Source organism: Gossypium hirsutum, chromosome D01 (genome assembly GCF_007990345.1).
Source record: "Gossypium hirsutum isolate 1008001.06 chromosome D01, Gossypium_hirsutum_v2.1, whole genome shotgun sequence".
Lineage (NCBI taxonomy): Eukaryota > Viridiplantae > Streptophyta > Magnoliopsida > Malvales > Malvaceae > Gossypium > Gossypium hirsutum.
In genome coordinates this window covers 63,025,503-63,049,799 of record NC_053437.1, presented here as the reverse complement: position 1 = coordinate 63,049,799, position 24,297 = coordinate 63,025,503, and the positions used below count along the sequence as shown (strand labels likewise).

Here is a 24,297-nt window from a genome sequence, read left to right as displayed (position 1 = left end):
AAGATTCAGGGTTCAAGATTTAAATTAAAAAAATTATCAATATGATGTGTCAATGACATTGAAAAAATATTTAGTAAAGCATACAGGAGGCTGCCTAATCTCTCTATTTCATATAATCATTTCTCATATCATTACATGCATTGACTTCGTCAAAGAAAATATTCATTAATTATCAACTATTTATATGATGAGAATGGATGGTATGAAATTGTGATTCCACCTTATACCTATCCATTTTTAATAAGAGGATGACAAATCAAATTTTTATTCTTAATTTTTAGCAGTCTTAGTTAGATTTAAAATTTTTCAAGAGGAAATAGCTGAAAATGAAGTGAAAAAATATGATAAGATTCTAATTTTTTATGCAATCCTTTCACTTATACAATTCTAGTTTTTTATGCTGCATGATAATCCCATTCCATATCATTGAAATGCATCCACGAGTTTTACGTAGTTTCAGTCTATTGCTTTGTGTTGCTATTCAAGTTTTTGTGGCCTCTCAAACTGCAAATATTAGCTTAGGATCTTCTACTCTAGCCTCAGAGGATTCTCCTCCATGGTATTCACCTTCTAAAGAATTTGCTTTTAGATTTCGTCGCATTAATAATCAAAATCTCTTTCTTCTTGCCATATGGTTCGATACCATACCGGATAAAACCATAGTATGGTATCCGAAGCAACAAAACCCAGCACCAGAAGGATCGAAACTCGAGCTCGGTGTCGATGTACAGTTCACTCTTACGACTCCACAAGGTGAGAAATCTGGAAACCGACTTCCGTGGTAGATAAGTTTGCTTATACCGCTATGCTCAACACAGGGAATTTCATCCTTGTAGGTAAGGATTTTAGCCCTGTATGGGAAAGCTTTGGAGAACCAGCCGACACCATATTGCCAATGCAAGTGATGGAGCTCCGTGGATAGTTATCTTTCTGGAGAACTGAAAATAGCTACGATATAGGAAGGTTTCAACTTCGGTTGCTTACGGATGGCAATCTTGCGCTAAATCCCGTTGCTTTGCCAACAAAGACAGCTTATAGTGCTTATTATGTTAGTGGAACAAATGATGCTGCTAATGAATCAAACTCCGTTTTTCGATTAGTTTTAGATGAATTAGGTTACCTTAATGTCATTAGGAGGAATGGGAACATTGAAAACCTCACAACAGGATCAATTCCGTTGCCGAAAGATTTCTTTTACAGGGCAACACTTGATGTTGATGGGATTTTCACACGGTATGCTCATCCGAAGTTTCCAACAAATGGAATCAATTGGGTCAAATTCTGGACCCATCTTTGGTCCAAGCCGAATGACATTTGTACCGACTTCAGCAACGATCTCGGCGGGGGTATTTGTGGGTTCAACAGCTACTGCAAAATTCGACTTGAATCGAAGACTAATCTGTCATTGCCTTCTTGGATTCTCCTTGTCAGATCCAGACGATAAATTCAGTGGTTGCAAGCAAGACTATGCGCAGACATGTGATCCTAATGCTCCAAATCCAAAGGAATTATATGAAAAGAAAACGCTGAAATTTTTAGTTTGGCGAACTTCGGCAATTTACGAAGCCTCATCCCATCGAACAAAGACGATTGCCGCGATGCTTGCATTTCCGATTGCAATTGCGTGATCACCATCACTTATAGTGGAAGCTGTTGGAAGAAGAAATTGCCACTTACGAGTGAGTGGGAGGACATTAGTACCTATGGTACGGTGTTCATCAAAATACCGAAAGCTAATGTTACTTCAAAACAACTTGTTCCTTCTCCAGAGACCATTACTCAAAAGGATCAAGCAACTGCAATCAATCCTCTCGGGGAACTCAGTTTTCCTCAACTTCCTGCTCAAGGCAGCTTCTTTGATAGCATTCTTTTGTTGGTACCACAAAAGACCGAAGCACACTGCGGTGTCGAGCATTTTAGAAACAAACCTACAATGTTTTGGTTTCGAATACCTCAAAAAAGCCACAGAGGGGTTTCGCGAGGAACTTGGAAGAGGTGCTTTCGGGCCGTATACAAAGGGGTCAACAACTTTGATTGCTGTCAAGAAGCTAGACAATATGATACAAGACTGAGAGAAGGAGTTTGTAGCAGAAGCAAGCGCAATAGCAAAGACTCATCATAGATACTTGGTGAGATTGGTCAGCTTTTGCAACGAAGGACGGCACCGGCTTTTGGTTTACGAGTTCGTGAGCAATGGGACTTTAGCTAGTTTTCTCTCTGGAATATCGAAACCTGACTGTAACAAATGAGTCCAGATAGCGTTTGGAATCGCCAGAGGGCTCGCTTACTTGCATGAAGAATGTGGCACACAGATAATTCATTATGACATAAAGCCCCAAAACATACTCCTCGATGACTCTTCCACCGCAAGGATATCGGATTTCAGGTTGGCAAAAATTCTTATGATCGAACAGGCTAAAACTCTTACTGCCATTAGAGGAACTAGAGGTTATGTATCACCAGAATGGTTCAAGAACATGCCGATTACCGAAAAGGTCTATGTGTATAGTTTCGGAGTGATGTTGCTAGATATAATCTTCTGCAGGAAGAGTTTAGAAACCGAAAGAGAGAACGAAGACGAAATTATACTAGTTAATTGGGTGTATGATTGGTATATTAGATAAGTTAGTGGAAAATGAGGAGGAGGCAAAGCTTGATATTAGAAGGACTAAAAGGTTGGTAATGGTGGGCATTTGGTGCATACAAAAGGACCTATCTTTAAGACGTTCCATGAAAATTGTTACTCAAATGCTTGAAGGAGTTGTTCAAGTTTCAGTACCCCCATGTCCTTCCCCTTTTGCTTTTAGTTCAGTTTGATAAACCCACCATTTCTAGATTCATAACTGTAGTTTATGTTTTTTTAATATTGTTTTTTGATTATCGTGGCCAGGAGAAATATTACAGATAACATATTAATGGCTCAAGAGGTCATTATTTCTTGTTTTCTAATGCATTTTGTGGATTGATAATTTTTTTCTTTGAGCATTTACTTGTGGCTTGAGTTTTTGGTAGAAAAGGAGAGCAATGCTCTAAATCAGCTACAAATACATAAGAATATTACTTTCATAAATTTATAATTCAATTTTAACCCTTCAAAGATAGTAAAAGATACCGATAAAAATATCATGGAGGTCTTTGTACTTGGATTGCATTTTTTCTTCTCTACTAAAAAAAGAACAAATTAGTTCTTGTATGTTAGACCAAAAAGTAAATTGATTCTTTTGTTAAAAATTTCATCCCTTTTACTACTAAAGATATGTCAGAATTAGGTACACATAGCACGCCACATGTAATTGTCTGATTATTTGGTTAGCCATGCTAGTTTTTGATAATAGAAATGGATGAAATTTTTAACAAAAATGACCAGTTTCCTATTTAACATCACTTTGTAATTAGTTCGCTACTTTTCATAAGTCTCGAATGTATGTTTGTTTCACTGAAAACAACTTTATGAAATATTTTCAAGAAATCTATCAAACAAAAGAAAATATTTTATACAAATTCATCCCAACACTATAAAATAATTTAATTGGTTAATTTTTAATTTTTGCATTTTCATACTGTTAGAAATAATAGTCAGTTAGAGAGGTAGTTAGAATGAGCTGAGGAGTTAGCTAATCTGTTAAGGAAGGTGGTTATCTGCTTCTATAAATATGTACATTTAACACTGTATTGAACAGCTTAACAAGAATAATTTCAGATTGAAAACACATTTTATTTCATTAGTTTACCTAAATTTCTTCATGGTATCAGTCGCTAGGCGTTCTTGAGCATGGCAACAACAAATTCTGCTGCTTCTGACTCGGTTGAAGTGAATGGCTCTGTTTTTGGTGCGGATCGGGTGGTGAATTCGCTTCCTCGGCATGAAGTAGTGAAGCTTGATGAAGGAACTTTTCTTCAATGGAAGCAACAGGTTAGGTTTATTACTAATGGCTATGAGTTGTTTGGATTTCTTGATGGATCTACTTCTGCGCCGCCGAGATTTGTGCAAGCATCGGATGGTGCTCTTGTGCTCAATCCGACGGCATCTGTTTTTCAACAACAAGATAATCTTATTACTTCGTGGCTCCTCTCCACCATAAGTTCGACTATTGTGTCTTCCTTTATGGATATTCAATCGGCATCTGATGTATGGAACACAGCGTTGGCGATGTTCGCGGCCGATACAGATCAAGGACAGTCCAGATTGCGTCATGATCTTCACTCTCTCAAGAAAGGGAGCTTGTCGATCCGCGACTATGTGGCAAAACTAAAAAGTTTGTGTGCTCTCTTGGAGTCGTCTGGAACCACCATCTCGGTGGCGGAGCGGACGGCAGTGTTACTTGCGGGCCTTCCGTCTGAATTTGAAGGTGTTGTATCTTCGGCCTCGTTGTCCTCTACTCCTTTGCCGTTTCAGCGTTTGGTGGAAGCCTTGATCGAGTGTGAGAATCGGCATGTTCAAACAACTCAAGAGGTGGTGTACGTTGCTAACCTGGTGGAAGATGCGTCCATGGAAGGTTCTACACGAGGAGGTCGTTCGGGGCTGCGTGGCCGTGGGAGGAACTTTCGGCCGCGTCTCCAATGTCAGATCTGCTCCCGTTTTGGTCACGTCGCTCAGAGGTGCTATTACCGGTACCACCGTGATGATTCATCGTCGATGCAGGTTCAATTGCCGAACCCTCGTGGTTCTGGAGATGGTGGCTGGTCTTCACAACCGAATACAAGACCTAGGATTTCCAACCTTGGTCAAAATTATTATGGAAATAATTTGGTCAAAATTGTTTTGGGGTTGGTCAAAATAATGGTGTTTCTGGTCAAAATGTGTGTGCTGATGGCTATAATGTTTTCTGGAACAACGTGCAGGAAATAATGTTGGTCAAAATTGGTTTAGGGGTGGTCAAACTAATTGTGTTTCTGGTCAAAATGTGTGTGCTGATGGCTATAATTGTGCAGGACCGAATGTTGGGCTACATGGATGGCTCAGGCCAGGTAGTCGTGAGTTTAGACCACCTACTAATGGGCCGCATGATGTTGGGTCACCTGATGGAATTAATGGCAGTTTTGGTCCCACTGATATTGGGCCAAATGCTCCCCTTGGACCCAATGCTCCTATTAGGCCCACTAATCCTATGTTGAATCATGTGCAGCTTGGTTCATCTACACCGACCGGCAATGCTGCAGTTCCATGGCGCACTAAGCCGCGTGCTCGGGTGTTTTCAGCGTCAAATCCATGTTTTGGGCTTCCTCGGTTGGGCGATCTTCATGCGTCTGACTCTTCTGATCCGTCCATTTCGGGTTCGTACATAAATTCTACTCAATATGGAGTGAGTGGGGATGAGTCTGACTCGCCGGTTCTTGGAACGGTTGGGACGTCATCCTGGTATCCCGACTCTGGTGCCAGCAATCATGTGTGTCGCGATTCTTCAGCCCTGCATAATGCCGTTCCTTACTCAGGTACGTCTTCTATTTTAATGGGCGATGGTACGCCTGCTATGATATCGTCTATTGGTCAAGGTGTGTTGCCGACAAGGTCTAGGTTGCTTCGGTTATCTAATGTTTTGTGTGCTCCATCCATTCGAAAAAATTTATTGTCAGTCTCACAATTTGCAACTGATAATGGGGTATTTTTTTAATTTCATTCTACGTACTGTGTGATTAAGGACAACGTGACTCAGGAGATTTTGATGAAGGGGCGTATTCATAATGGACTCTATCAGTTTTCTCTGCCTGATGGTTCTATTCCTCGTATGTCTCATCCGTCTGCTGCTCAAGTAGAATATTCTACTCAACATGATGAAAGTCAGGTGTTTTCGCTATGGCATAAGCGACTTGGTCATCCGTCGTCGAATGTTGTTAAGAATGTTTTAAATAAATGTCAATTTCGTATGAATAAAACTGCCTTTAGTGATGTTTGTACTGCTTGTAAAAAGGGCAAGTTTCATAAGTTGCCGTTTACGGTTTCCACTACTGAATATACTGATTCTTTCTCGTTGGTTGTATCGGATGTATGGGGACCTGCGTCAGTTGCCTCTAGTAACAATTGGTACTATGTGTCGTTCATTGAGATGAGTTCTCGGTTTACTTGGGTGTATTTAATTCGACAAAAATCTCAGGTTGTCACGTGTTTTACTCAGTTTCAGAAACTTGTTCACACTCAGTTTGGCAAGACCATAAAGCAGTTTCAGAGTGATGGTGGTGGGGAATTTTGAGCTTTGGCATCAATTTTAGCTTCTCAATGCATTGTCCATCGTTTTTCGTGCCCGCATACTTCTGAACAAAATGGCGTCGCCGAGCGTAAACATCGGCACATTGTGGAAATGGGCCTTACTCTTCTAGCTCAAGCCGGACTGTCAATGGAATTTTGGGCATATGCGTTTACAAGTGCAGTTCACTTAATAAATCGACTTCCCACGCCAGTGTTAGATGGTAAGACTCCGTATAGTGTCCTTTATGGGTGTGAACCTACGTATGATCATTTACGTGTTTTTGGATGTTGCTGCTATCTGTATCTGCGCCCGTTTCAGCGTCACAAGTTAGAGTTTCGTTCTCAACCTTGCACATTCTTGGGTTACAGTCCTTGTCACAAAGGGTATCAATGTCTTTTGCCTGATGGTCGTGTTGTTGTATCTCGTCATGTGGAGTTTGATGAATCCCGATTTTTATCTCCGATGTCTCTGTCACGGTCCACTCGGGAGGTGAGTACTGTATCTCCTTGTTTTCCTGTTGTTGAGAAAAAGTCTTCTTGTCAAGGGAACTCAGTTGCTGATCCTGTTTGTCCGCATACTGTGACTGGGACTCTGAATCCTCAGAATGAAGTAGGGGCTACTCCTACAAATTCTAACTGTCATAATACTCCGACTTTGGATGTGTCTATGGTTCCTCGTGATGGAGTAGGTAGTTCTCATAGTGGTTCAGTGCACTCTGGAAATCAGGGTCCCACACCTGTTGTTACGATTCCGTCTGTTTCTACAGAGCCAGAAATTTCTGTGCCTACCACGAATGTTCATCCCATGACCACTCGGTCAAAAGTTGGAATTTTTAAACCCAAGGTTCTTGCTATTGAAGTTGTTGAACCGTCTACGATTGAAGAAGCTCTCACTAGCCCGGAGTGGCAGACTGCGGCTCAAACTGAGTATGATGCCCTGATTCGTAATAGTACATGGGAACTTGTCCCTATGCCATCAGGTCGCAAGGTTATTGGTTGCAAGTGGCTGTTTAAAGTCAAGAAAAATTCGGATGGTACAGTTGACCGGTACAAAGCTCGTTTGGTTGCAAAAGGCTGCTCGCAAGTCCCGGGTTGTGACTTTCAAGAAACATTTAGTCCTGTTGTAAAACCTGCTACTATAAAGGTTATCTTGTCGATCGCGGTTACTAAAGGATGGTCGCTTCGACAAGTTGATGTCAACAATGCCTTCTTAAATGGTGATGTAGATAGTGAAGTGTTTATGCAGCAACCTCCAGGATATGTTCAGCTTGGGTTTGATGGGAGACCATTGGTTTGTCGCTTAAAGAAGGCTTTATATGGTTTGCGTCAGGCTCCACGAGCTTGGTTTGAGAAGTTGAGAACGTTTCTTCTAACAGTTGGGTTTGTTGGTTCGAAGTCAGATGCCTCTCTGTTTGTTCGATTTCACTCGGGGTCTATTCTCTATGTTCTTGTCTATGTTGATGACATAATTATTACTGGGGATCTGTCATCGTCTATTGACTGGTTTGTACAACTGTTGAATAATGAGTTCTCGTTGAAAGACATGGGTGAGTTGCATTATTTTTTGGGTATTGAGGTTACCCGATCCTTTTCTGGGAGTCTTCATATATGTCAGAATAAGTACATCCGGGATATGTTGAAACGTAGTGGGTTGGCGAATGCTAAAAGTGTTCATACGCCCATGATTAGCTCGTCACATATTTCTAAGAATGACGGGGATCCTTTGTCGAATCCAACTGAATATAGGAGCCTGGCTGGTGCGTTACAGTATGTGGTTCTTACCAGACCTGATATTGCATATGCGGTTAATAGGGTTTGTCAGTTCATGCATTGCCCGACCACAGTTCATATGGTTGCTCTTAAGAGGATATTACGGTATTTGTCTGGTACTCTCAATTTTGGCATTATCTTTCGTCAATCTGATTGTTTGTCTCTGGTTGGATTTTCGGATGCGAACTGGGGGTTGGACTTCGATGATCGGCGATCTACTACGGGATATTGCATATTTTTTGGGTCTAATCCTGTATCTTGGTCATCGAAGAAGCAGCAAGTGGTGTCTCAATCTACGGCTGAGGCTGAATACCGTAGTCTTGCTGCTGTCACTAGTGATGTTTTATGGTTGATTTCGTTACTACAGGAGTTGTGTATTGTGCCTGTTTCTCCGCCTAATATTTGGTGTGATAGTTCCAGTGCAGTTGCAGTTGCTGCCAATCCTGTTCTACACTCCAAATTTAAACATGTGGAGTTAGATTTATTCTTTGTGCGTGAGAGGGTTGCCGATGGTTCTATTTTGGTCGGGGAAGTACCTGCGTCCGATCAAGTTGCCGATGTCTTAACTAAGCCTCTTTCAGTTTCGTGTTTTTCTCGATTCAGAAATTTTCTTCGAGTCTTTTCAGTGGAGAAGGTGGATGCATGTTAGAAATAATAGTCAGTTAGAGAGGTAGTTAGAATGAGCTGAGGAGTTAGCTAATCTGTTAAGGAAGGTGGTTATCTGCTTCTATAAATATGTACATTTAACACTGTATTGAACAGCTTAACAAGAATAATTTCAGATTGAAAACACATTTTATTTCATTAGTTTACCTAAATTTCTTCACATGCGATTAAATTAATTTAATTGTTACTAAATACACGAATTTCAACTCCAATTTAAGTTCACTATTTCGGGTACCGTATTCAGAAACTATTCAGCCGTAGTAAGCAAGCAAAATGTACTTCAATCTTTTGATCCAATACTCACTGATGCAGCCTTTGATACATTAATGTTACGTCAATTTCTCCAACAAAGTCTTCAAACCAAAATCCAAATTGTACTGAAACGAGGACCAACCTAAAAAAAACTAAGCAAACTAAGATTAAGTGCTTAATTAAACTAGTGTTTTAGGGATAAGAAGGGAGTTGAATATCCCAGTAGTGAGTGGAAACTGGGTTATTCTCATCCTCATTGAAAATATAGTTACATTCAACTATCGGATATAGTCGTTTCCTGCTATACTCGTCTTGTTCGAGCTCCGAATCGAGCTACTTTCGATGATCTCTCCGCCGGAGATTTCCTTGTAAACCGTGGAGACTTGGTTCCTTGTCGCCTAGCATTCCTTTCAATTCCATCACCTGCGTAAAAGGTATGAGAGTACAGTATAAATATATATTATATGTATGTATGTGTGTATAACAAAATGGGGAAACCTCAACAATAGAGACAACAAGCATATTCGTTTATAAAAACAGTGCACCAAGTTCCACGTAAAGATATATAGAGAGCGAGAGAAGGGAATAAAAAAATAGAGTTTTGAATATAGAGGCTAACCTCGTCTTGTAGCTTTTGCTTTTCAATGGAGATAATATCATACTCATGTTTAAGCGTATTATATGAGTGTTCAAGCTGTTTAGCTTTCCATCTAGCACGCCTGTTTTGGAACCAGACAGCGATTTGTCTTGGTTGAAGTCCAAGTTCCTTGGAAAGCTTCATTTTCCTGTCGGGATCCAACTTATTCTCTTCTTGGAAACTCCTTTCCAACGAATCTAACTGATCACTTGTCAATCTCTTCTTCTTGTTGTTTTTACCTTTACCATTGTTCATGAAGCCGTTCATATTCAAATCTGGAACCAACCCATTGCCAGCTTCTTCAAATCCTTGATTGTTCATGTCCTCCACACCTTCTGAAACAAAAAGTTAGAAATAAAGAAAGTGGAAGAACAAGAAAATAAAGGGACTATATATAAATATATATATTACCTGGATATTGATTATAATTATAGTTAGAAGGGAAGTTAAGAGAAGGTTCTAGTCGTGAAATAAAGGGTCGAATGGTGCCATCCCAATCCATTTCTTTGAATGAAGAAAGCGAGTATATCTGTATATATAAATGGAACCACCAGAACTGAACGAAGCTGCCCAAAGAGTGAGCCTAAAGTAGCATAGCAATGGGGAGCAGACCAGAACTGAAAGGGGGGTTGACTGTTGTGAAGGGGTTGACTGTTGGGGGGAGCATGCAACAATGCCTTAACGTGTGATTTTAAAGGGAGATGGAGAGAGGGTGGACTTGTCTGTTAATTAGAAGAACCATGACAATAGGCTGGTTTAATTGGTTTAGTTGATTAGGTTTTAGGCTTACTTTTAACTTTTTTTAATTAGAAAAAGAGATAAATTACCATATGATCTTGTACATTTACAATCCCTCATCAAACAAAAGTTTTTCTTCAATTTCCTTTTTACAGTTCAATTTTTTTTCAGGAAATATCTTTGAACATCAAGTATCAGTTAACCAAAATTCAAATAGTTTTATTTGTCAATATCTGATATTGATCGTTAAATCAACTTGAATTTAAAATATTTTCTTTTACTCATTGATAAATACTCATTCATTACATCAATCGTCAAATCATCACTTAAACTTCGCTAATATAACATTTAAAAAAAAACCACTTAACAACTCATTTTGTGATGTTAAAAGAGAATTGGAAATGAACAATCATGGGTCTCTATCTAATAAACCTAATCGCTGACAATATAATCTATGCCTTTCATTTTATTACTGAATCTTCGTCCTTGCATGACTCACTTTTTCAACCGTTCATTATTTTGTCCTTGTTTTTGTTTATTTCTCAGACATGACATGCATGATCTTTTACGACAATAAAAAGGTTGATCCCAACAACCAAAAATTAGTACTGAAAGATAGCACCCGGAGAAAGCACCATACTAGACCCAGTACTGCAAAGGCTGCAACCCCAACAAAACCAACGACCATACAACCAAGCAATATATTAGGGCAATACACACAACAGGACGAACCATCACCGTGCAAAATACAAACAGAAAACAACCACATATAATTACCAGCCTTCACTAATGTATCTTTTATATCCGTTATACGGTTTTAATGTTCGAACCCGAGGAATTGCGATGTGTGTTACCATTGGTTTAACGTGTGAATTCTGTATTTGTCGCTGCAAATTTGTACGATGGGGTAGGCTTTGTATTTGGTTAAAAACCCAAATGTGCAAATGAATTGAATGAATTTGCGTGGGTTCTGGGCTGGCTATGATCAGTTCATGCAGATTGCAGAGTAGTTATGATATATATATATATATATATATTTTTTTTTTTTGTAGAATGTGTAGGCTTGGTTTTGGTTGAAATCCCCAAGGTGCAATTGAATTCAAACATGTCTTCTGCGCTCAGCCCTAGCTATTATCAATTTTCTTGTTCTTTTTCGAAGCTATGATCAGTTCATATTGCATAGAGAGTTATTATTAGTTTATGTTACTCTGGTGTTATTATTAGAAATGTGAAATGGAATATGAAATAGTGGATTGAATTATGGATATTGCATTTGTTCAATGAACATTTGAAATGAGAAATTGAGATGAAATGTGTCATTATATTAGTTGAATTTCCAAATGACTTATGAGATTTTTATGTCTTAATATTGGTAAAATGAGTATATTGGGATTAATGACTATGTGAATTAAACTATCGAGTTTACATATTGCATATTATTTTTATTAAGTTTATGCATTATTATGACTTATATAATGTTTTAGATGTTTGGATTATAGAAATACTATTGAGTTATACTCAGCGTACGGTTTGTTTTTCCCATGTGCAGGTTAGATACTTATCGATTCGATCGTCGACTCAATATCCAACTGTAATCCCGAACTCAAATGTTGGTGAATTGTTCATTTTGGTGCATGTACCTAAGATGTTTAATGCTTATAATGATCATTTTGTATTTAGTTAGCCTTTTTGATATTATGAAAATATGTATAAGTGTGATGGTAATGGTAATGGTCATGTGGTTGATAACTTGATAGGTTGCTTTGGTTATATGCTTAATGTCTTCATAGTTGAGAAAAATATCACGCTAAGCATTGTGTTTGGTTGATGCCTAGTTTTGGTTTGATGGATGATATGCTTAGGTTATATTTAGGAAATGTTTTGATAATTTTGATACTTAAACATGTGATAGTTGGATGGTTGAATGTATACATGTGTGGCTTGAATATTTGAGGTACCATTGAAGGTATATTGACATGAATGGATGTGGTCATTTGGCTAGTTTTGAGCCGTTGATTGAGGTGTCAATTGTGGTATATTGGTTAGGCACTTAGGATGATTATTTAGAATACATTAAAATGTGGCTTAAATGGTAGTATAAGTGTTGATTGAGGTGTCAATTGTGGTATAAGTGTTTCATGGGTAAATAGCTTGTTTTACAAGGCATTTTTCAGGTACACACGGACTGAGACATAGTCATGTGTCATACACAGACTCATGGCACGACCGTATGGTTCATGAAATTTTAAGTGATTTTGGTACACACGGGCACAGAGAGTTACATTTTTGCTCACACGGCCGTGTGACCTATCTACACGGCCATGTGACCCACTCACACGTTCATATGGCCTATCTCACATGGACACGGCTGATAAGTTGTAAAAGTAACATATTTTAATCCCATTCTTAATTTCGCTTTTGGATGATTAATTATGTAAATGAGTGAATTTGATGCTCATAATCCTTTAAATTCATGTTTCTATACTTAAGAGAGCATATGGAAGCAAAAGGAGCGAAAAACGAGCCAAAATCGGACAAATAGAGCTGTTTCCAGTATCCACACGGGCTGGCCACATGCCCATGTGCCAGCCCGTGTCGATATCGCACCCTGCTTCCCAAATACGCAGAAAAACTCAATTTTTAGGGTTTCTAAGCGTTCTAAAGTCTATAAATCCCAATTAGAAGAAGACCTAAGGGGGCACTGAGAGAATATCGAAGAAAGCACTCGAAGAACACCATCAGAATCAACACGGAAGCGGATCTCCCTCAAGATCGAAGATTTCAATTTAATTTCTTTCCAAGTTTTATTGAGTTTCTTTATGTCTTGTGGTTATTCTGACTTTGAGATGTTTTCACTCAAGATTATAAACTAAATTCCCTAAATACCTAGGGAAGATGAAATCTATGATGATTCTTATTATTTGATTTCTGATTTACGCGATAAATACTTGATTCTTGTTCTCAATTATGTATGTTTATTTCTTGTTTTAATATTTCTAATATATTAATTCAAGTTTAATGTGCTTATTTCAGTGGAGCAAAAGTCCATGTTTAAGAGTAGATCTAGCATAATTGAGTAGAGTTGCATGCAATCCTAGAAATAGGACGACATAAATTTACCAAATTAGAGTCAAATCTCATAAGGGAATCCATAGATCGAGTTAATGCGACAATAGAGGTTTTAATTAGAAAAGATTTCAATTAATCAACCTAGAGTCAGTTGGTCTTACTCTCGAAAGAGATATTAACATAATTTAGGGATTTCTACGGATCAAGACATAAGTGAATAAATCGTTTAATTCAGATTCAGAATAACAGGTGAAGTCTAGGTAGATTCTTTCCTGGGTATTGTCTTTCTCATTGGTTGTCTTCAATTATTTTCCCATTTCATTCTCTGTTGCGTTCGTAGCTAAATTAGATTAGTAAATTTAGATTAAAAACAATCACTTCAATTTATCAACTATATAATAGAAAAACGGTAATTACTAGTACTTTTAATCCTCGTGGATACGATCTTCCCTACTCACCATAGTTGTACTATTGTTCAATAGGTGCGCTTGCCTTTGTTGTAATTATAGTTAGTTAAGTGACCATCAACGGCTCTTGTACACAATTTAGTGTGACCCCTGTATGCAAATTTTTCCTTCCTTTTTGTTTTTGATCCATTTTTATTACCGAATTGTTTTTAGGTTTCTGTATACTCAATATCTACTTGAAACAGATTGATTAATGTATTTATATATGTTTGTATGTGATTATTTAATATTTATTTGAGATTTTCATTAATAAATTGTATGAAAATTATTGGTAATTGTTCGTAGCATCTCATTACTTCGTTTCGGCAACCGGACCGAGTAAGGGGTGTTACATCCCGATATCAAATAAGGACCTTTATGTAATATTTTTAAATTTTCAGATCAAGTACACTATAAACGAATCATTAAAATATTCAAGCATGTTATAAACATCTAAATATTATAATACACAACTAAGTCTAAGCCTTACTTGAGCTTACGAAAGCACTTTTGTAGACTCGAGCATGAATTAGGACCAAATTGCAAGGTTTTGAAAGTTTAGGTTCCATGTCGTGAAGTTACCAAAATAGTGAGTCACGTCACGACGTCGGACCACTTGACGTTGGGACATCACAAACTGCCTGTCAACATTGTGATGAGGGGTATTTCACGTTGAGATGAAGACCCTGTTCTTTTATGAAATTTGTCCATTTGGTACCTATTTCATGCCAAGTCAAACCTTAAGCTTATTTAGTACATATATGCACATCTAAACCTGCATAAAACCAATTTATCATTACTCAATTCAAACAAGTCTAATTACCAAAGCAACATGTCCAAAATTTTGGCACCAAAACCTATCAAAACTACTTGCTCAATTCAAACTTACCTAACACACATATACAATTTCAAATCATCATATTTTCATAGCATTATGCATCAAACCATACCATTAAATTCCATTCCAATACCTTAACACACAATTTCTCAATCAACCAAACATTTATATATCATTAAAGTCCCTAAGTAATCATTAACTTGTAAGCATTCGATCCTTCTTCTATTGCATATTCAATCAATTTCACCAATATAATCATACTAATGGTTTTCCAAATTTGCCAATCATAAGATTCACATGCAATATAACATATTACCAAGCTTACACACATTTATACATGCCCATGGACAAGTCCAAAATCAACCATTCAACAAAGGTTCAGACCAAAACCAACCAACAAATTAAGATAAACATTTATATCAACACTATATACATGCCACATAACCAAACATAAAACAATCAAAAGAGCTAACGAACCGATATCGGGATAGCGTGAGCTTTTCAACGATCCGTTTGACACGTTCCGCAAGTTAGCCATCTACAGGGAAATAGAAACAACAGGGTAAGTATTACAAATGTTTAGTAAGTTCACATGTATTTAAACAATAACTTACTTCAAATTACAACATAATTCAATAAGATACTAGCTTTACGAGTTTGCCTAAACATAGCAATCACATATCAACAAAGTAAGTATCAACATATATCACATCTTATAATAAATCTAGCATATAACATTCTCAATCACTTATAACCAACATTTATTCAATTTCATATAATTTTTTATCTATTATCAAAAATGCACACAATTTCAATATAATTCTATTCACTATTTCATTTCATTATTCAAATCTCGAATCAAATCATTAATTCATCATATTTTCATATCGAACCTCCAGGCTCATATAATAAGTTCGCCTGATCTTTTATAAATCACAACATGTGTTTGTATCATCAAATCATTTTACCAACACAATTCGTATATTATTTATTCTATTTAAAATTTATACCCCTATTAACCTAACTCGAACTTGGACGGATACACGGGTTCAACCAATCACACCAGTTTGGCACCTAGTGCCTCATCAGACAATGCCAAAGTAAATAGTTGCTCCCAGCGCTCATTAATGTGTTTGGCACCCAGAGCCTCATCAGTATAACTGAAGTAATTTGGTACTCGGTGCCTCATCGACACCTAGTCAAGGTAACCCTAAAATCTTCCTATCCTATGGCATGTCAACTATATCCAACTCTGTCCGAACAGACAATAGAGTATTAAATTACTCAATTTCATTTATAAGCCAATTTCTCAATTTAATGTTGTCATTTCATCAACCAATTATCAATTTGTATGCATAACATTATAATTCATCTTAACATAAAGCCAATTTTGCAATTACAACAACATACAATATTTTTAAATCTATTCAATTTAGTCCTCTATCTCGAAGATTAAACATAGCCATATCAATTTGATTCAATTCAACTACTCAACCTCATATTGCAATTCATTTTATTCAATTTATCAGTCAATTTGTCATTTCTTTATGATCTAGTCCATATATTACATTTTTGTACCAAATTATAAACAATACAAATTTCAATTAAACGTATTTACAATTACAATTTTAAATATATAAAAATTTAACACAAATATACCGTATGAACTTACCTAGTCAAAACAACAACAAAAAACTCTCTAAGGACTAATCAAGAAATTTTGTTATTTCCTTAATTATCTTCAATTTGGTCTAATTTTCGATCTATTCAATAATTCAATTCAATTTATCAATTTCAACCCTCTTGTTTCATCCTATTATAAGTATTTATCATCTCAATTTTATTATTCAAATGCTCCTAAAGTTTTTCATTTTATTTAATTTAGTCTCTAAAGCCAAAGTTGTAATATCTTTCAAATTTGAGCTTCAGTTTCGAAACCAATCTCAGTTTCATCCTTCTATAGCCAATTACTATCTATAATTACATAAGTTTCATACCAATTTTAAAATATTTACACTTTAGCCCCTATATTCAAAATTAACACTTTTCACTTTACAAATTAGTCCTTTTTCATATCTAAGCTTAGAATCTAACCAAATAACACCAAAAGCTTCAAGATTCAAAAATGGAAATATTTATAAATTTTAACAGTTTCAAAAATTAACACACGGGTTAGTTAACTCAAACTCTCGAATTCTGAAAAACATAAAGTTACGAGAAAAGGATTTGAAATTATCTATTAATTAAACGGCCGAAAGTGGAGAGGCTTGGAACCTTTTCTTTCTTTAGGTTTCGGTTGGAGAAGAATATGGTAAGAAGAATGTTTTATTTTTACTCAATTTGTTTAATAATTACTAATCTTAATTAATTAACTAAATTTTTATTTAGTATTAACCTTATTTAACGTACTAAATGGATGACAACTCAGTCCCAACACCGTTTGATGACTTTTAAAAGGTCCAATTGCTCAATTGGTCCTTCAGATAATTAAAAATACATCGCATTTAAATTTTTTCACTTTTACAAGGTAGTCCCTATACCTTAATTAGTCACTAATTCAGCAAAATTACTTATTCAAAATTTAATTTATCTATACAATAACTCCATAAATATTTAACAAAAACATTTATGAGCTCAATTTACGAAAACAAGGTTTCAATACTTTTTTCCAATACCTCAGATTTTAGGGTCAATAAACTTGTACCTTAACTAATTATCCAATTAATAAATTCGTCAGACCAAATTTCAATATACTATTATAATTGACTTGTAAATATTAACTAATATTTACAGGCTCGATCATTGAAAAACGAAATTCCAAAATATCGTTTTCGACACCACTAACTTTCGAGTTGTTACAACTCGGACCCAATTATATTACTCAACGAGAGCCTTACCTTTTCCTTTGTATTGGGGCTAAAGTAAAGCACGAATTTCTCCTAGCTATTGCCCCGAACCATTCTAGCTCACCCTAAAGCCCTTTACCTTCCCCCTTCTTGTGCCTTAACCAATAGTGCTGAGAGTCCCTACATGCAAATAAGGTGACAGGTTTCTCCTGTCTCAATCGTCTCAAGATAAGTTTTTCAACAAGCAAAAATTGGGAAGCTATTTTTAGAACGTGGATACTTTCTCTTATAAAAGTATAACACATGATTATATTAATCTTCTACATACGACCATTTGATTTATAAGATGACATTGGTTAATTTGTTTTATAATTTTTTTCCTGTTTCAATTTTTTTTGTCAAATAAACTCAATTTTAACGAAAGATATGATGGGGTCGTTTATCAACTAATGATCAATAAATTCAATTAAAAATATTAATTTAATTTAATTTAATTTAATTAGCATCAATATATATAGAGATACATATCTTTTTAATTAGTTTTTATTTATTTAAATATAGCATAAGGATGCGGTGGAATTAAATTCGGATTGCTTGGAGGAATGGATATAGAGAATCATTCTAAAAATAGATAATACGAAGGTTGTTAATTAATACGCTATCTAGTAGTGCTAAGTTTGGTGAACATCAGTTACTTTAATAAGGAATGGGAGGTGATTATTCAACATACCTATAGAAAAGGTAATAAGCTCACTGATGGCGTAGCTTCAATGGCTTGGGATCAACCATTATAATATTTTGTCTTTTACTCCCCACCGGATGCAATTCGTAACTTACTGAATGCAGATGCAAATGAAGTTGTGACACCAAGACCAGTAGTTGGTAAGTTACTATTTTATATTTTCTCTTCTTAATAAAAAAATATATATAACATAGGGATTCATGTGAAATTATTAACTATGTTTATGTAGTTAAAAACTCTACTAATAATATTAATTTTAAGTCAAATCAACCTTAACTTAATTGATATTATTACTATTACAGCAATTAAAATAACATGATTCAAAAGCCAAATATATATTACCTTTTAGGTGACAAGTGACTCATCATCTTCATTAAGAACAGTGTAAAACACCCAAGAAATTTAGTTTTGACAGAGTTAAAAGGACGTGTAGATTTGTGCTTTAATGTCTTGATTATAAGTAGCGACAAACTTTTGGATTTTCCCATAAAGCAAAGCTCTAAGAACCCTCTCTGTGTTCCACATATCTGAATCACATTCATCAGTCAAACATGTTTCTATCTATTATGGAAAGTAATAAGTTAATTTAATTAATTATAAAAATAGGGTTAAGAAAAAAAAATGCAGAAATGGCTTGTTTGTTATAATGTTTGCCGGTGTCGCCTGATACACCGGCATCACTCTACTTTTTGGCCAATCATGCAAGAATCATCGTATTTTTTTAAAAAAAAAAAGATTTTTTTTATTGGTATCGCCATTGTGTCAAGCAGCATCAATATGTATTTATAAAAATACCTGTGAATATATGAATATAAACAGTGAGAAAAAACGAAAAAATAACTTTTTAATGGTACCGATGTATCAACTAGCATCACTTTATTTTTCTTTTTAAACAAAAAAAAAGACTTGTCAGGAAAAAAAAGCTAGAACCAAAAAAAAAGCCCCAAAAGCTTTTGAAGCAGTAAAACAGAAACGGAAGCAAGAGTTGGTACGGAACTTTATTTTAAGGTTAAAAGGTGAACTTTCAAACATATATATATACTTGTGCTAAATTACTATTTAGGGCCTGAATTTGATAATTTTCTTATATCGGAACTTGACAATTGTTCTGTAGAAAAAGGTGAACTTTTTTCAGTCCAAGTAAAATCCTGAACTTGACAATTGTTCTCACGTTAAGGCTTGGATTAGGCAACCGTTCCCATATTGGGGCTTGCATTTTATTTTGTCTAAGTTACTCTCTGAACTTGACAATTATTCCCACATTAAGGTCTGAACTTTAGGGTTTTGAAAGACTAACTTGACAAAAAAAATTCAAGCGTTGATATGGTAACAATTGCCAAGTTCAAAGCTTAACTTGGATCAAAAAAATTTTAAGTCCCAATATGAGAAATGTAGTTGAGTTCAGGCCCTGAAATGTGATTTAACCCTATATGATTCACCAAATAATATGACAAGGATAGCAAGTTTACTTATAATATTTAAATTAAACTCCTAATTTGTAAAATTGACACTCATCTAAATTTGTAGGTAAAAAAAATGTCCTTGTAGTAGGAGTTATATTGTATTTTGTCTCTTTTACTCAAAAAAATAGGCAAATTAGTCCCTGTATGATAGATCAAACAGCAATTTGGGTCTTTCTATTAAAAATTTCATCAATTTCTACTCTTAAAAACTGGCATAAATGACAGAATAAGAAAATAGTTACACATGGCTTGCCACATGTACATCATGTTGATGTACAATGACCAGTTTCAAACAAAAGATTTCATTTACAGAACCATAAAAACGTCAAAAATATTAACTTTGTTAAACAGTAAGTGATATTTTTTAAACAGTAAATGTTAACTCTATTCCAATTATTTGCCCTTATTTGATTAATTTTAATAGTATAAGGACTAAATTGATCTATTTAATAGTAGGGGACTAATTTAATCAAATCCCTATAATAGAGATACCTCTCAAGTACATTAATCGATTTATATCACTAAATTAGAAAAATGGATCACGCGAGCTAGACCATGCTTGAGTTTAATGGGCCTAATTTTTTTGACCAAATGTATTATACAAAATTAATAATTTTATCTAAACTTTCTTGAATTTCAATTTAGCCTTTAGACTAAAAAACGTAACTCAACTACTAAATTCTAAACCGAGACTCAAACTTGAATAAATAACCCAAAGTGATAAACCACTTCACAATGATTATTAGTTATTACAAATGCAAAGGCATTTTTATATGATGAATCTTTTCAATAGGCTTAGTAGACATACAGCTCACCATCTATTCATTGCAAATCTTTCATTATATGCCTTAGCTTTAGTTTGATTTGATTTGTAAAAAATTAAAACATAGTGATATTATAAAATCTTAAATTGAAACTTGAATTCAAAAGCGCTTGTGGCCTAATGGATAAGGCGTCTGACTTCTAATCAGACGATTGTGGGTTCGAGTCCCACCAGGCGTGTTTATTTTTATTCTCATCAAAACTTTTTGGTCAAATGTCAGAAGTAGTCCCTACTGTTTATGTAAATTTGACTTTTTAAGAACAAAAGCGCCTGTGGCCTAATGGATAGGGCGTCTGACTTCTAATCAGACGATTGTGGGTTCGAGTCCCACCAGGCGTGCTTATTTTCACCTTGAAACTTTTTGGTCAAACATCAGAAATAGCCCTTTCTCATCAAAAAGTTTTGGTCAAATACCAGAAATAGTCCCTAAGTTTAGGGAAACTTAAAAAATTAGTCTCATTGATTTTCTGGTCCACTTCCAGAATCAGTCCCTAAATTTTAATGAAACTGTCAGAATTAGCCTCAATTAATTTTTTAGTAAATTAAATCAAACAAATTCAAAATATTTCAGGGAAAAAGGGGTGGAAACTCCTTTTTTTAGCCCCTAAAATTATAGAAATATTTAATATAAATTCAAATTTTTAAAAGTTTTAATATAAATTTACTTATTTTAGTGTACCGTTTTGGATTTACTTATATTTTAAAACAAAATTACATATATATTTATTGTTTAATTTTTAATTTCTTAACAAATTATATATTATTTTGGTAAAATAAATAAATTATATATTATATACCTAACAAATATATGTCAAATACATCCGTATAAATATATTTATATGTAAATATAAGTTCTAATATTATTAATTAGGTTCAAAATTTTAGTTTAATAATTACTAATTTTAAATGTAATTATAGAAAAAATTAAAATGACTAATATAAACAAATTTAAAAGTTAATTTAAAACATCAAAATTTTGTACCAATCGGATTCACCGAGACAAACCAAAACGGTACGTCGGATACTAAATACCATGATTGTCACCCAAAAAGAATATCATATTGACTAATTATATTCTTTTTCTTCATTGATTTCCCAACCCTAACTTGAGACATTCCATTTATAGTTTTCAGTTTTCCAGATATTTTGACACCAACTATTCCTTTTTCATCTTGAATAGCACTAATTTTCATTTCAAAACTCAAAATCAATAAAAAAAATGGATAAATTGCACCTAAGGTTAAATTATTATTAAGTATATATTTTGGATACTCAATTTCAAAAACTATAAATTGATCATCGAACTATTAAATTTTTTTATAGTAAACTAGTAAGCTTTAAGCGACAATTCATCGATCAATATGGTGAGTCAATACCCATCAACGAGTAAAAAAACATACATTAAATCCAAGTGAATTTGAATATCATTGTTAGAGATCAAAGAAGAAAGCTATATGGATTTTGATTTGTAGATTTATTACATTCGAAATTGTTTTATGAAAAAAAATTTAATTATAGAATAAAAAGAATAAAAAACTTCCGATTAATGCAATGATACCAACAATAACAATTTTAAAAATATAATTACTTAAATAAAAAATTCCAAATAATTAAATAAGGCTTAGGAAACATACAAACTCATCATCATCATCTATTTATGGCAATTATTTCATTATATCACTAATAGTTACAAAGAGTGAAAACCCAAATTCATAAACAAAAGTTAGATGAACAAAAGCAAGAACAACTATTTTTTTTTTTCATATAAAAGTATCTAATTGATGATCTAAAAACCTCTTTACCATACATTACATTTTTCGAGCTTTTAACTAGTGAAGCTTGATAGGTCTCCCCTTTTATTAGAAGCATGTTGTCGAACATCACTCATGTCCACCAATTTAAGCTCTTGTTGCCTTACAATCAACACCATTCGTTCATTCTCAAGCCGTTTTCGTTGATTTTCAAGCTTTGATTTCTCCATTTCCCTTTCTTTTTTCCCACTAAATTTCACCCATTTAAGCCTTTGTTTCTCCAACTCAAATGCTTCACATTGATAACTCACTTCTTGTTCTTCTAATTGCATTAACTTCATCTTCAGCCAATGCTTCTTCTCCCAACTATTCTTTGATCCATCTTGTATCACTTTCGTTACTTCATTGCTCAATTGTTGCATCGATGGTGACACACCTCCCTTTCTAGGCCTTTTACGTGAAGAGTTCTCAACATTTTGATCTTCATCATGTCCATCCATTGTTTCTTTATCATCATCATCATCATCACCATCAGACTCATCATCATCATCATCATCATCATCTTCATCATCAGACTCTTCTAACTTCAACGTCTCGGTCGAACCACCGACTGGATTGCCGCCGATTTGAGCATTATCCGATGAATGGAGGCACCTTTGTTGCATTTGAGGTGGTGTCTCATTAGCCACCTCTTGTGTTACATGACCACAACTATTATGATAAGCACACATTTCTCTAAAAAACAAGTGCTTAGAATTCAACAATTTCTTAACTTCATCCTTCATTTTAGGTGATAAATCCATTGATTCAAGCAACCTTTGATTTTCAACTACTTCACAAGCAGTCCCTTTACCAAGGATTTCATTAACCCTTTTATACCTTTTATTCAAATCATTGAACTTATCTTCACATTGTTGTGGTGATACATAAAACCCTTTCTCCATCATTGCCCTTGACACTGATTTCCACTTCCCTTTCTTTTGTAGTAACCCACCACTACCACCACCACCTTTTTTCTTACCACTAGGATCATTATTATTACCACCTTCTGAACTAGCTTGATCATCACCAATGTAATAAACAGCCATTATCAATAACCTGACCATGTTATCAGTCCATTTCATTCTTTGCCATGGTGAAGCTTTTCTCTTACTACCACCATCGTCAAGAGTGAAACCAGGCTCATCTTCATCACTAATAGTGGATATTTGTTTGGGTTTAGAACCAAAAGGGTGGTAACCTTGTTTAACATGTTGTGTTTCATGGTGAGCATAAGCAACCACTTGTGGGTGTTGTTGTTGATGATGTAAACTATGTGGGTTTTGAACACTTTGGGGATTTTGAGGTTGTTGTTGGGGTTGAGGGTGTAATGGCATTTCAAGGCCTAACATTCCTGAACCAATCCCTAGAAACATCCCACCAGACAAACCATTATTAGTTTCCATTTCAAATAATACAACAAAACATAAAAAGAAACAACACCTTCTTCATTAGCCCTACAACCTTAAAAGCATGAATTCCCAACAATCAAAACACAAACCAAAAAAAAAAAAGGAAAAGGAAAACCCATTAAAGAACTGACTGCCATTGAAGTGTAACAATCATCAGTCACCTGCAAAAACCTCCCTTTCTTCTTCTTCAAACTGACCAGTTAGAGTTGTAGTTTGAGAATTTTAATGATGTAGTAAGAAATGTGGAGAGAGAGTTAATTGAGATATAGAAGACATCACAAAGGGGGGCTTATACAAATATACAGAGAGCTGAGCAGCTGGTTTTAGTTAGGATATATATATATGTGTAAAGTTACATATTTTTTTCTTTGTGCTGAAGCTGATTGAAAATTTGGCCCATGGTTTTGGTTTTTGCCATATGACCCCATCTTTGAGATATTTATATAAAATAATAGTTTATAAACCCACGGGATTTCGTAAAACTAGGGGGGGAAAGGACTTTAATATGCTCCACGTTCCTCCATATACAAATATAATTTTATTTTTTAAAATTATAATAACAAAAAAAACTCGAACAACTAATATGATTAGCGTAACTCAAACCCAAATCACATCTAGAAC

General features: G+C 35.0%; 1 protein-coding gene, 2 non-coding genes and 2 pseudogenes across 5 annotated transcripts; 3 read left to right on the top strand and 2 right to left on the bottom strand.

The window, feature by feature from the left end:
• The first annotated feature begins 419 nt into the window (after positions 1-419).
• LOC107902630 (G-type lectin S-receptor-like serine/threonine-protein kinase LECRK3) lies at positions 420-5,978 on the top strand (annotated as a pseudogene).
• A 3,086-nt stretch (positions 5,979-9,064) lies between these two features.
• Positions 9,065-10,011, bottom strand: LOC107902632 (putative homeobox-leucine zipper protein ATHB-51; annotated as a pseudogene).
• A 10,569-nt stretch (positions 10,012-20,580) lies between these two features.
• On the top strand, positions 20,581-20,653 carry TRNAR-UCU (transfer RNA arginine (anticodon UCU)). The gene has a single exon. It is a non-coding gene; the product is annotated as a tRNA-Arg (tRNA).
• Positions 20,654-20,740: 87 nt separating this feature from the next.
• Positions 20,741-20,813, top strand: TRNAR-UCU (transfer RNA arginine (anticodon UCU)). Its single transcript has one exon. It is a non-coding gene; the product is annotated as a tRNA-Arg (tRNA).
• A 1,288-nt stretch (positions 20,814-22,101) lies between these two features.
• Positions 22,102-23,994, bottom strand: LOC107905346 (ATP-dependent RNA helicase dbp4). 3 transcript variants are annotated; one of them, XM_016831993.2, is made up of 2 exons: positions 23,838-23,994; positions 22,102-23,630 (listed from the first exon to the last, which is right to left on the bottom strand). In XM_016831993.2, exon 2 carries the CDS (start codon positions 23,614-23,616, stop codon positions 22,300-22,302), a length of 1,317 nt encoding a protein of 438 aa, XP_016687482.1. In that variant the 5' UTR covers positions 23,617-23,630; positions 23,838-23,994; the 3' UTR covers positions 22,102-22,299. The 3 variants fall into 3 exon arrangements, with proteins under 3 accessions (XP_016687482.1, XP_040943572.1, XP_016687481.1); XM_041087638.1 differs by having other exon boundaries at positions 23,808-23,990; XM_016831992.2 differs by having other exon boundaries at positions 22,102-23,990.
• Between the last annotated feature and the right edge of the window lie 303 nt (positions 23,995-24,297).

Excerpts from the sequence above, each read along its gene's own strand:
- LOC107905346 (XM_016831992.2), bottom strand. The coding sequence starts at position 23,670 with ATGGAAACTAATAATGGTTTGTCTGGTGGGATGTTTCTAGGGATTGGT.